Source organism: Canis aureus, chromosome 26 (assembly GCF_053574225.1).
Source record: "Canis aureus isolate CA01 chromosome 26, VMU_Caureus_v.1.0, whole genome shotgun sequence".
NCBI lineage: Eukaryota > Metazoa > Chordata > Mammalia > Carnivora > Canidae > Canis > Canis aureus.
This window is the reverse complement of record NC_135636.1, coordinates 34,940,533-34,953,278: the sequence shown is the minus strand read 5'-3', so window position 1 is coordinate 34,953,278 and position 12,746 is coordinate 34,940,533. Positions and strand designations below refer to the sequence as shown.

At 42.8% G+C, this 12,746-nt stretch overlaps 1 protein-coding gene across 5 annotated transcripts in view; it reads left to right on the top strand.

Annotated features, from left to right (window-relative positions):
* The window catches only part of CHD6 (chromodomain helicase DNA binding protein 6), a 203,915-nt gene that overhangs the window by 155,099 nt on the left and 36,070 nt on the right, over positions 1–12,746 (top strand). For all 5 annotated transcript variants that reach the window (XM_077873187.1, XM_077873189.1, XM_077873188.1 and 2 more), the window contains 4 exons: positions 2,251–2,340; positions 4,675–4,778; positions 9,999–10,128; positions 11,917–11,977. In XM_077873187.1, the coding sequence (XP_077729313.1) occupies positions 2,251–2,340; positions 4,675–4,778; positions 9,999–10,128; positions 11,917–11,977 (385 nt within the window). The remainder of the gene's footprint in view (positions 1–2,250; positions 2,341–4,674; positions 4,779–9,998; positions 10,129–11,916; positions 11,978–12,746) is intronic.

Here is a 12,746-nt window from a genome sequence, read left to right as displayed (position 1 = left end):
TGTTTGGTAGTGGTAGTAGTATTATTTAGGGACAGGAAATTGTCAAAAGAACTTTAAAAAATTAAAAAACAACTGCCTCAGAATCAAGCAATGAGTCAGGAGAGTGGTCATCCATTTGGGAGTGGGAGTAGTGACTAGAAGAGGACCCAAGGAGCCTTCTGCTGACATGTTCTGCTTCCTTATCTGGGTCCTGGGTTCACAGATGTACTCAGTGTGTGGAAATTCATCAGGCTGTATGTATATCTAAAGTACACTTTCTGGGGATCCCTGGGTGGCTCAGCGGTTTAGCACCTGCCTTCAGCCCAGAGCATGATCCTGGAGACCCGCGACCGAGTCCCGCGTGGGGCTCCCTGCATGGAGCCTCCTTCTCCCTCTGCCTGTGTCTCTGCCTCTCTCTCTCTCTGTCTCTCGTGAATAAATAAATAAAATCTTAAAATAAATAAAGTACACTTTCTGAAGTATAGTTCATATCAACAAAATGTGGGGTTTTAGGGTTTTTTTCCAAGAAAGCAATCAAGGAAAGAGCAATAATGCCACCCAAATATTAATGGGTTTTGTTTGACTAAAGTAAGGGTATTACATACCTGCTCCATTTCTCCTTCCCTTTGAGTTTAGATGTCAACTGGGATTATCCTCTCATTCAGGGTGGGTTGCCCATCTGTCCCCTGAATTGACTGGCTTCTCATTTGGAGAAAAGTAAATACTATTCACTTTAAATTCTATTCCCTTCTGTTGTAGATATTACCAAATACCAACATATCTCTGTTTAGAGAAATAGAGACAGCTCTTTCATTTTCAGAAAAGCCTTCCTGCAGTTGGGCTAGATCTAAGCAGGCAGGAATACCATACCTAAGACCTCCTCATTCCAGTTCCTACTAAGGAGGTCAGCAGCTATTGTCAGCAAGATAGAAGGATTAGTGGCTTTTATAAATTCTTAGAGTTCTTATTGTCTGAGCTTTAAAAAAAAATAAATCTCAAAATTATTTGAGTTGATTGACAGCTGAGGTAAGAAATGGCATACCGGAAAAATAAGCATGTTCTTTCCATTCTTAAAATTCTAATTTTGTGTGTTGCCACCTACTACTTGAGCCCACGGTGGCACTTTATGTATTTTTTAAAAATTATCAAAAATAACCTTTCCTCCCACCTCTGATTCCCATTTCCCCCTCCAGAGGCAGCCACTGCTAACCTGGTTCTTCCAGGGATATTCTGGGCATGGACCAGCTTAGGTGAATGTATAGCCTCCCTAAAATAACATACATTTTATATACTGTTTGTGCTCTGTGCTCTATTTCTCTCTTTTTAAAATAACTTATATGGAGATCAGTTCCTGTTTATGTAAATGGACCTTTATTTTTAATAGCTGGCCTTTACTCTTGCCTAGTTTTTAACAAGTTACAAGTCCTTCTCTGTATATGAGGCTAATCGAATATGAAGCATCTCCTTGGATAACTTCTCTATGCCTACCCTTACCTTCACCCTGTTTCTGAGTGCATTTAGCCTTCCTCACCCTCACTCACGCCCCACCCCCACCCCCACCCCCGGTCATCTTCTGTACTGTAATTCCTTCCTGGTTGGCCTCTTTTCACAATTAAGATGCTATAGGCTTTTCAGGAACAGGGCTAAATGGCTTAATTATGTGCCTCACAGTACCCAGCATGGTTGCCCAACAAATACTTGCTTAATTGCCTTGTCTCAAACAGTTTGGTGCCTGTCCTTGGACCTTGAGTGTGCTCTCTGCAGAATCCAGGGAACTGAGCACCTCAGGAGAGAAGATGTGATTATGCTTGGGCAGTATTGCCATGAAAAAGACTTGTAAATATACATTTTAACTACATGCAAGTGAAACTAAAAACAGCACCATTGAACATGACCTACTCTTCAGTAAATTAGTAAACTGGTAACCAGCTTCTTGGAGGGCAGCACTGCCTGAGAGCTCATTGTTGAGGGGTGGGGTACTGACTACTCTTACAGACCAGAACAGATAAGTGTTTCTGCTGCTGTCCAGTGCTTACAGGGTGACCTAACAGATGACTAGTGAGATACATTTTTCTGTGTAAAATGGGGATAATCACAGTAGCATCTGTTATTAGTACCTTGGGTTTTGTTTTTCTAGTGCTTTCAGATATTATTTCACATCACTAATGACATAGGAATTCCCAGAATTTCCTTGTGTCCACTTGGGGGTGACAGCCTATAGGCAGCTCATGGGTTCTGACACATTTGCATTAATGTGTTTACCTTTCACAGGGTACTTTTGCGAGTCCGGATGCTCTACTACCTAAAAGCTGAAATACTGGGAGAGGCAGCTGAGAAAGCATTTGAAGGAACCCCTGCCAGGTAAACCAAGTCATCCATAGCTCTCAGTGCTAATGAGCTGCCATAAGGTACTTGTTCGTGGAGATGGACAAAGCTGCCTGTGCTTTGAGAGGACTATGTTTGCACCCAGCCTAGGGTCAATTACCTACATGGTGAAACAGGCAGGTCTCTATCATGTAAAATGAAGGAGAAATCTTTCTCCACAGCACAGTTTTCGGTGAGGTTTTGAGTTAGTTTGCTTTTCTTAATGGTTTTGTAATATTGGTTTGAATAGTCATTTCTCTGCCTTAACTAGTCATTCTGGGATGAGTATTCACACTCTGAGTCATTGTGGGTTGAATAGTCATACTTTGATACGTTTGGTCCAACAGGTATGCACTAGGCATTTTGCTCAAAATCCCACTCTTGGCCGTAGTGCTCTTCCACATTTGAGCAGTTCTCTGTATTTGTTAATCATACTGATAATACCTGATACCCTGTTTGATTGTTTGCACCTTAGTTTTGTAAACTAGTGTTTCCAAAACTATAGAATCCTATGGGAATCTCCCAAGATTTCAGCGAATGAGGCCACCATGCTCCCACCTACCACTTGATGAAGCCAGACAGCCTCCTTCACCTTCCCCAGACGCGCTGTTTGCTCTGGCCCTTTTTGATGCCCATCATTCCCAGAGAAAACCAGAAGGAGTGATATTTCATCTTTGCTTTGGGATTACCTGTGGCCAAGGTTTCTTCTTCCTTTTTTTTTCCCGTTAAGCAGTCCTAATGGCTTTAGTGGTCATGAAGGCACTGGAAAAGAGAGAATATGCTTTCTGTAGTTACTATAGTCATTTTTAATAGGTATTGGGAGCTTGAGTGCTCTGGTAAAAAGATTCAGTTCATGAGTCATAGAAATGCAGCAGAATTCAACATGATCATTTCTGTCAGGTGTTACCTGGCAGAAATAATCTACCTCAGCTTCCTCATCCCACTATCAGATGCTTTCTTAGACCATGTAGATGGAAGGAGACCATGTAGATGGAAGGAGCTAGGTATAGCACAGAGAGTCCATTACCCACCCCCTTTCCTCCTTTCCTCTGCTCTCCTCAATCCTGGCTGTTATGGGTCCTTACTTTGCCATGAGGAATGAATAACAGTTCATCCCAGAAAAGTCACTTAGCTCATGGCACCACTCTGGCAGAGCAGTGGGCCCTACAACAAGAGCCAGATAGAGCACTGCCTGGAAAGGTAGGGCCATGGACCACCATGGCCCTGAGGAGGAACAGTTAGCTGTGTGTCACAAGAAGAGCTTGATGGAAGAAGAAATTTGAGATGCTATAGAGGAGCCATCTCAGAAAGCGGGTAGGTGGGAGAGAGGAACCATCAGGTGAATTTTTCTCCCCCAGACCCAAAGCCTTAAAGAGTAAGGACTATGCTCAGGCAAATGAAGACCGGGAGCTAAGGGTCCATGTGAGCTTTCAGAACATGGACAGAATTCATTCAGTGAGGGGCTAATGGCACAGGCCTACTCGGCCTGTATGTCTGCTCCCTAGGGCAAATTATGTTCATCCCTTTGGCCAGGAGCAGGGTAATTGGTGTTCTGTTTGGTTTGTTTTTTAAGATTATTTATTTATCTATTCATGAGAGACACAGAGAAAGAGGCAGAGATACAGGCAGAGAGAGAAGCAGGCTCCCCACAGGTAGCCCCATGTGGGACTTGATCCCAGGATCACACCATGAGCCAAAGGCAGATGTTCAACCACTGAGCCACCCAGGTGCTCCTGGTGATCAGTTTTGACCCAGCAGACCACTCACTGCCAGACGGTGCCACCTAATATGGGACCTATCCTCTGAAAGACTGTCTTCATATCCTGGAATGTACCAATGCTGACTGCCTTATTCTCAAACAGTGCTTGAGATCTCTACATGTTGAACCAAGATGATTCGGGCACTTTTCAGCATTTGATTGTGTATGAATTTGACAATATGAAGATTGTTCTACCTGCAGTTGACCAATATATTGATGACGTTTGCTGTGGTTCTCAACTGGAGATGGCTGTCTACATTATATATGTGGATCCCAAGGCCCCAACCCTAGACTGACTGATGTGTTCTCCAAGAGGTGCTTCAGGATTCTGTGTCAGTCAGTCTAAGTTGAAGCCTGGAAATCAAGTACATATGTGGAAATAGCTCACTGGGTGGGCGTGATGGAAAGTCCTGGTGAAGAAACCTTGGCTCGCCACCTTCTGAATCCTTGTAACTTCAGCCTCTTAGCACACAACCAGGAATGTTGCTGAATACCAGGGGTCAGCCAGTAGCTCTTGCATTGTTTTCTGTCTACGTTGAAGGAACTCTGAGTCCATGCCCTTCCTTCCACAGGGAACTAGAAGTGCCTCTGCCTGACATTGACTACGTGGAGATCCCAGTGGATTGGTGGGACGCTGAGGCTGATAAATCCCTTCTGATAGGCGTGTTCAAACATGGTGTGTATTTCAGTGAGTGCTCTCCCTTTCCTGAGAAACTCTATAGCCTGCTGCACATCTTTGGTAGGAAGTAGAGCCTCACCTCTGTCCTCTCAGATAAATGTGTGAGTCATGAAAATATGGTGAATGTTAATATCAGGACCTTTACAAGGGCTGTTGTGGTTCACTGTCAGTCCTTGGACTGCCTCACTCTCCTTCACTTTAGAACCCCAGCATCTGGCCTAGTGCCTGGCACATGATAGGCACACAGCATTTCTTGAGTGAAGGAATGAATAAATGGGAAAATGTTAGGTTTTAGCATTTCATATGTATGTAGAATTCTAACATCATTTCAGGTTATCTACACATTCCTAGTGTGTATCATTTTGCCCCATTGGTGTAAAAATTTAAGAATACAAGATGGTGTTCTTTTTTTAAAATGTGGTAACCAAGAGTCCAGAGGACTGAGAGAGGTTTTGAGCTTGGAGAAACTGAAATAAATGTCCCCTTTCTTCACTTCCACCACTGTCTAAGTACTTGCCCTTGCCCTCAGCCAGCAGTCAAGGTGAATGATGGAAGCACCACATGATAGTCGCCGCATTGTGCCTGGTAGATACCTTTCCTATTAAGGTATCCTTTCCGGTTAGTTAACTGAAATCTTACATTGGAGAGCAGGATTTAAAGTGGAGAGAGCTGGTCATATCTGGCTTTTACTTGTCAGCTCTGCCACTTACTAAATGTAAGACCTTGAACAATAAATTTCTCTGACCAGTTTCCTCATCTGTACCATAGGGATAGTATCGAAACAGCTTACCTGGAGGGTTGTTTGAAGATTCAATGAGACCATGTATGTAGACTGCCTAGGGCATGGCTCAGCAGTAGATAGAAGCGTAGGAGATGTTTAGTGCTCTTCTGCTATTATTTGCTTTCTCGCTTTGGAAAGTTAACTTTCTCAGACATCCCTAATCAGTAGAATTCCCAAATCAGTAGAATTCAACATTTGGAGGCCAACCAATCACATTTACTTAACAACTATGCCTATGTATATTTTAATGAGGAATCCCCTCAAACTTGGAAGGGCTACCGAGAGCCCTTTGTCAGACCACTTGGGTTAGGATGAGTAGTGCTGTCCTTGAGAGCTACCTGTGATGATGGAAGGGTGTCCTGTCTCTGCACTGTCCACTGTGGAGTCCAATGGCCACATGTGACTATTGAACACTTGTGATATGGCTGGTACAACTGAGCAACTATATTTTTAATTTTATATAATTTTTAATTAATTGAAATTTAAATAACCACATGTGGTACCTCTTTTGGACAGTGCAGGGCTGGAACTCAGCTCTGAAGTGGGAAGAAGAAACATGTGACCTCTCTTTTAAGCACAAGCAACCACAGTGCACCCAAAGCTTGGTTTCATTTAATTTGGGAAAGAACCTAAAGACAAATTGCCAGAGACAGCCAGATTCAGAGCATCTGAACATGTGTGCAAGAAAATCCATTGATCCTGTGTCTCATTTCAGTGGTAGTTTTAGGGTACATGACCACATCATTGGTGGAGAGAACGTGATGTGGAAAAGGGACAAGATGAGAAGTCCCAGCAATAGGGCAGATAGAATCTACATGCTTCTGCTCCGTCCCTCCTCTGACTCAGCACAAAAGCCTGAGTGGGTTAGGACAATAATGTGAAACTACCTAGCTGCACATGAAACAGATAAAGGAAAATCCCCAAATGAAGAGGTCACTTAAAGCCAGAGCTGAAAGCTCACTGGTGGGACAGCAAACCAGAGGGATAGACTGGGTTTTTAATGACTGCACAGAAAAAGGAAACAAGCCCCTCCAAGAAAGGAGGGCAAGAAAAGGCTCTTTGACTAGCCCAGGGAAGCAGAGATAGAAGAACATACTCCTGAGAAATAGATGGAGACATGGAAGAGAAGAAGAAGTGGAAGATAGAATGCAGTTGCCACGGAAGGAGTAAAGCAGGGTATGCCAGGCAAGTGCTAACCACAGCCAAAAACCAAACATCTTAAGACCTGGTATGGTGAAATCAATATCTTACAAAAGGTCTTTAAGGAAAGAAGGATGGTTTGGGATAAAGAGGGTCTTCACACAACGATGATAGGTATAATTCATGAGGAAGATGTGGCTAACAGTCTAGCCTCACAGTACGTTAGAGGACAGGACTCTCAGGGAGTTCAAGACCTTTTCTCTCCAAGGAAAAGCAAGTTATTACCGGCACCATATCTACTTGCTTTTTCATCCTTGATCAAAGTTTAGGTAGTGGGATTAATCAATTGATCTCTCTTCGTTTTATATTAGGAATGTTCAAGGGTCAACCAGATGTGTCTGAGGTCACTTCCATATCTAAAACTCTTCTGCTCTATGAAGCAGTTTAGGAGGGTATAAGTTAATGATTCCTGAGTGTTTCCTGAGCACACCGTGAGGTCTTTAATCCCATGAGATACCCCCAGATTGCTAGTTGAGGTGAACTCAGTACTAGTCATATTCAGGGCTGAGGGCATGTGCATGATGCCTGAAGTGGCTGATTATAGCATACGATGACTTTAAACATACTGTAAAGATGGGACAACCCGGCCTCTGTACCCAGTGCTAGGGGACTGGATCTAAACCACACATGTACACATGACTTACCCTTGCACAAAACCAGCCATGTTTAGTTGGATGGTAACATTGGATCTACCCAGACTGCATTGGATAAATGCCTGTAGTTGGCTTCATGGGCTCATCCTCCTTGGGGTCTTCCAGAATCCAAAACATCCTCCCCCGGACTAGATGCTGCCCATCAGACATTCCATGAGCATAAGCTTAGACCTATCCTCATCTAGGTAACACACCTGACCGCCCCTATATAACTTAGCCCCACAACAGATCTTGCCAGGTGACGGCTCCCAGATACCTAGCAGCTGGTAGAGATGTGACATTTTCAGGAAGCGAAGCTATCTGGTATTCAATTTCCAGGAATTTGTGTCAGGAAGCCCTCTGCCTCACATCCATCCCATGGAGGCCTAAGTATGAGCTGTGACACTGCCACCATTTTCTTTGTTAAGAAACACAGCCATCTGTTGTCTGAAATTTTAGGGCTCCTTCAGTCTAACCCAGATATAGCCTGCTACAGCCCTACTTAGATCAGAAGGATATACCCGTGGTTCCACCTCTCAGCTGACCTCTGTGCAAGAATTACCTGTACCTATGGTTATTTACAGCAGGAGGGGCTCTGTAGCAAACCTGTTCTGAATGAGGTTCTCAATGGCTCTCAGTTGCATTGACTGACTACGGCCCTCTAGGGCAGCCTAGATTTCTGTAATTTTCATTAAGATAAGAGTTTAGTATTTTTGTTTATATTCTTAGAAAGGAGCTTTTAGACCAAAGAGGTAAGCAGCCCACACCCTTCAAAGGCTGTCATCTACTATGTATTTATTGGCATTGCTCTTAGAGCACTGACAACTCTATAGGGCAGTTGGTGGGGTTTCCTAGGGGACTGAATCAGTCACTCTTCCTTGCTTCCAGCTTCATAGCTCACTGAGAAATAGGAATGCAGAATCTGTCTAGACTCTGGATCCACACAAGATAAGAGAAAGTCTGCGGAGTAGAAGCAAAGCCAGGTAGTAGGCTGCTGAATTTGCCTGGCCTGCTTTATGCCCTTGTCAAACACAGAGCACCTGAAGGCAGGACACTCTCCCAGGAGTAAAAGGCTGGTGGAGAAGGCTTTCAACTTCTCACCTATCAGATGAAGCACCCCTCTTTTCATGGGGAGCAGCAGTTAGAGATAGTGGCAGGAATTTCCTCAAGGCATCAGGAGAGTTGAGAACATTTCCGTTTTGCCATAAGTTGTGGTAGAATTCGGGAAGAGGGTGTAGATCTTTCTATAACGATTATTGAAAGAGAATCTGGGCAAAACTGACTTATCTTTTGTCAAGCATGTATGGTGTTGGGCCCCACACTAGCTACTGAATGTGTAATGATGAGATAAAACAGACCCAGATTCTTTTCCTAAGGAGCCCACAATCTCATGAGACAGACTGAACAGTAATCAAATAATCACCCTAAGAAATAGTGAATAAAGAAGAGCATAAGGCATCGCAGTTTCTCCTGCCATGTGCCTCATGCGGACAGCACCTGTCATTGAGATGACAGAAGAGTCATTTTGGATTAAAAGATAAAGTACCTGCAGCTCCTCAGAGAGAGAGAGAGAGAGAGAGAGAGAGAGAATACCAGGTGCTGCCTACAGAGTGGAGAATAGAACTGCATCCACAGCGATGTGGAGCAAAACCCCACACAGAAGTGAAATACCCAGCAAAGTAACATCCAGTCTGTTCTTCACACCCGTGGTGGTTCTCGTTTTAGGTGCAGCATTTCCATCACTTGTGATGGGCTCTCTGTACATACTGGAAATGGACTTCGTTTCCTGGGAGCAACATGGAAAGGGTTTTGACGATCTTGAAAGCGCTTCCCCCAAGATAGTTTGCTCTAACAATAAGATTTGGATCTTTTCTGTGACCAAATACTAGCTCATTATCAGGTTATATTAGACTCAATAAAATAATAACAGATTCTCATGCCTGGCATTATCAAAGTAAAAGTGATGTTATTTCATTGTTTTGGCTCCCTTTCAGGGGTCTTTTCTGAGTCAAATATGTTCATTCTCTGTTTGACTTTGGGGATGTGGTAGGGGTAATTCCAAAGCCCTGGCCAGTGGATTTGGATTTCACACCAAATGGGTGAATATGGAGGCAGTAGATTGTTTTTAATCTGATTAACAACCACAGTAGATCTCCTTGTATTTTATCCCCTGCATCCATCACTTAGTTCAGTTTCTGTTTCTAAGACATGGGATAAAATTGGACTATCAGAAACAAGGCCCATTCAGAAGGTAACAAGGTGTCCAGAAGTGGAGGATGAAGAAAAGTTGCAAAACCAACTTGCCTGATTCCCTTTGCTATCCAAAAGAAGTAAACAAGTGAGCATTGCATCTGTACCTTGTGTCTCTTCATGGACACAGAATATTTACGTAAGCTTTTATTTTTGGTCAAACAGTACTCAGAGGCATATACTTTAGCTCAAGGATCTTCCTCTGATAGGAATTCTTAGAGGATTCAATTATTCTTAAATAGTGTTCTTGTTTTATTTTTCACTTAATAAGGGAAACAAAACGATTGTACAGTGTCTGGGATAGATTTTGTGAATTCTAACATGACTTCTAACATTTCTTATTACCCCTATCAGGGTATGAGAGGTACAATGCCATGCGAGCTGACCCAGCACTTTGCTTCCTGGAGAAAGTCGGGATGCCAGATGAGAAGTCCCTTTCTGCAGAACAAGGTGTTACGGATGGGACCTCAGACATTCCTGAAAGGTGAGCCATCTGTGATATGACATGTTATGCCATGAATCTGACCCCTTCCATGTATATCCAGCATTCTCACTGTCTCTTCCTCAAACCTAGCATCTTCCCTAAATCTTGCCATGCTGGAACTACTTTCTAAAATTACTGCATTGGTTATATCCTATTCTGCCTCAGGCCTTTTCTTTGACTTCTAAACCAAATACCAAATACCAATTTTGTTCTTTTGAACCAAATACCAGTTTTGTTCTTCATGGGTTCCTCAAACTGCCCACCATCCTACTCTACTCGTCCCTTGTCTGGTTAGACGATTCTTGAAGAATTCAGACCCTTCATACCTGGCAGAAAGCTAAGAGGCACTGCAAGAACAGGCTTCCTGACCTTGAAATGCCTCAGATGAAATTCTGGCATTATTTAAGAATGTGTTGTCCATGAGTAAGGTGAATTAGGAGCCACTGCTCGATGGCTGTGGCATTTAGGCCTTATTTATGGATTGTGTGCAAAAATATGGAGGTATCTCCTTTGGCTGAATTTTACTTACTGTTGGCACAACCCCCAAATCTGTAAATTTATTGGAAAGCTAAATAAACAACTAGAAACTGTGGTGCTCTAAAAATATATATATACATTATAATCATATATATTTACATATATAAATAAATATTAAATGTTATATTAATATTATGTATATCTTATATGATAATATATATATAAGGAATACATAATGTGTATCTCTTAGCTTGTATTTGGTAAGCTTTGAACTGATCTTCCCCCTAAAGTAGCAGATACTGCTCTCCATTGCCTAGGGCTGTGGTCAGGCCTAACCAGGAGCTCCTAACTACCAGGAGCTTCTGACTACTTGCTAAGGCCAAGAAAAGAGTGAGATACATTTTCCATCTGTCTTTAAGCCGTGATAAACACTTGAGCTACTATAAAGTTCTCTGCTCCAAAGAGAAATTTCCTCCGGGCAGATAATAAAGACTCACTTGGAGAAATGTTAGCAGAAGCCCAAGTGCATGGTGATGCTACTGGTAGATGTAGGGGAAAACACTACGTGGGTAAGGTACCTGAATATAGATGAAGTTTACATTTATGTGGGGCATCTGTTCTTCCTATAGTTAAGCAGTGAGAGATAGTTAAGGTAGGAGAGATTCTACTGCCTCCAGGACCTGAGCTGCAATGATAAGAATATTTGAGACAGGAGCACTTCAAAGTCAGTTTGAGGACAAATCATGAAAAAGATAGGCATCAGCAATAGTTAAGCCCACAGAAAGTGTTAGGCAGCTAAGCTTGAGGTAGGTGTCTGCAGGGAAAGGGTAAAATCCCCTCCCTTACTGGCAATAGCAGCTCTGCTTTCTCCTGAGGAAGGGACTGCCACCAAATGAAGCATTCTGCCTAAAGCTTCACTCCACTCTTGGGGGAAGGGGTTGGGAATGCTTCAGGACTGGCTGGGTTTGCAAAGGCCTCAGTCTCTGGAGTCTGTTCTTTTATCAAAGGCCCATGTTCAGGTAACTCTCAATGGGCAGTAATGACCTTGCCCATGACAGTATCACTGTCAGACAGCTGTCCTCTGAACTTATCTGAGTAGATCATGTGTCTCTTGCTGAAGTCTTGATTGAGTGGAGGTCCTTGCCTGTAGAAGTTATAACACTGGTAGAAACCAAGATTTTGGGGCCTGTGGGAAAAAGGATCCTAATTTTCCTTCTGGTTAGTGCTTGGGAGGGTGCTTCTTGCAAGCATTCTGGTTGCAAAATAGTTCCTAGGTGATGTGTGGTAACTTTTTATTTTGCTTTTATTTAGAGGCAATATGGATAAAGAAGACAACACCGAAGACAAGTTAGATGGCCTGCAGAAGCAAATGGTAAGTCACATGTGCTGTGTCGAGAAAAATCCCCCTCTTGGCAGTCAAGCTTGAGCTTGATTGCGATGCTGCAGTTGCATTGCATTTTCCCCAGCGTTTTATTATAAAATTGTCAACATACAGACTGCATTGCACTTTTATTCTAGTCAAAATTTTGATTTTGGTATAATTGCAGATTTTAGATGCAATTGTAAGATAAAACAGAGTGATCCCCTGTGCCTTTTATCCTATTTCCTCCCATGGGAACATTTTGCAAAATGATAGTACAGTATCACAACCAAGATACTAACATTGTTAGAGTCAAGATACAGGATGTTTCTGTGACCACAGAGATTCATCATGTTGCCCTTTATAGCCACATCCACTTTCCCCCTTCACCTCCTTTTTTTTTTTTTTAAGATTTTTTATTTATTTATTTATAAGAATACACAGAGAGGGGAGAGAGAGAGAGAGACAGGCAGGCAGAGACACAGGCAGAGAGAGAAGCAGGCTCCATGCAGGGAGTCCAACATGGGACTCGATCCTAGGTCTCCAGGATCACGCCCTGGGCTGAGGCGGCACTAAACTGCTGAGCCACCCGGGCTGCCCTTCACCTCCTTTTTAATCGGAGGCAACCACTAACCTATTCTCCACTTTTATAATTTGTTATTTTGATTATCTCTTAAGATTATGTAGTAATAATTTAAGAATATATATTATTAAATGGAATCATAACAACAAGGGGCCCTTAGGGATTAGCATTTGTCACTCAGCATAATTCCCTATAGAG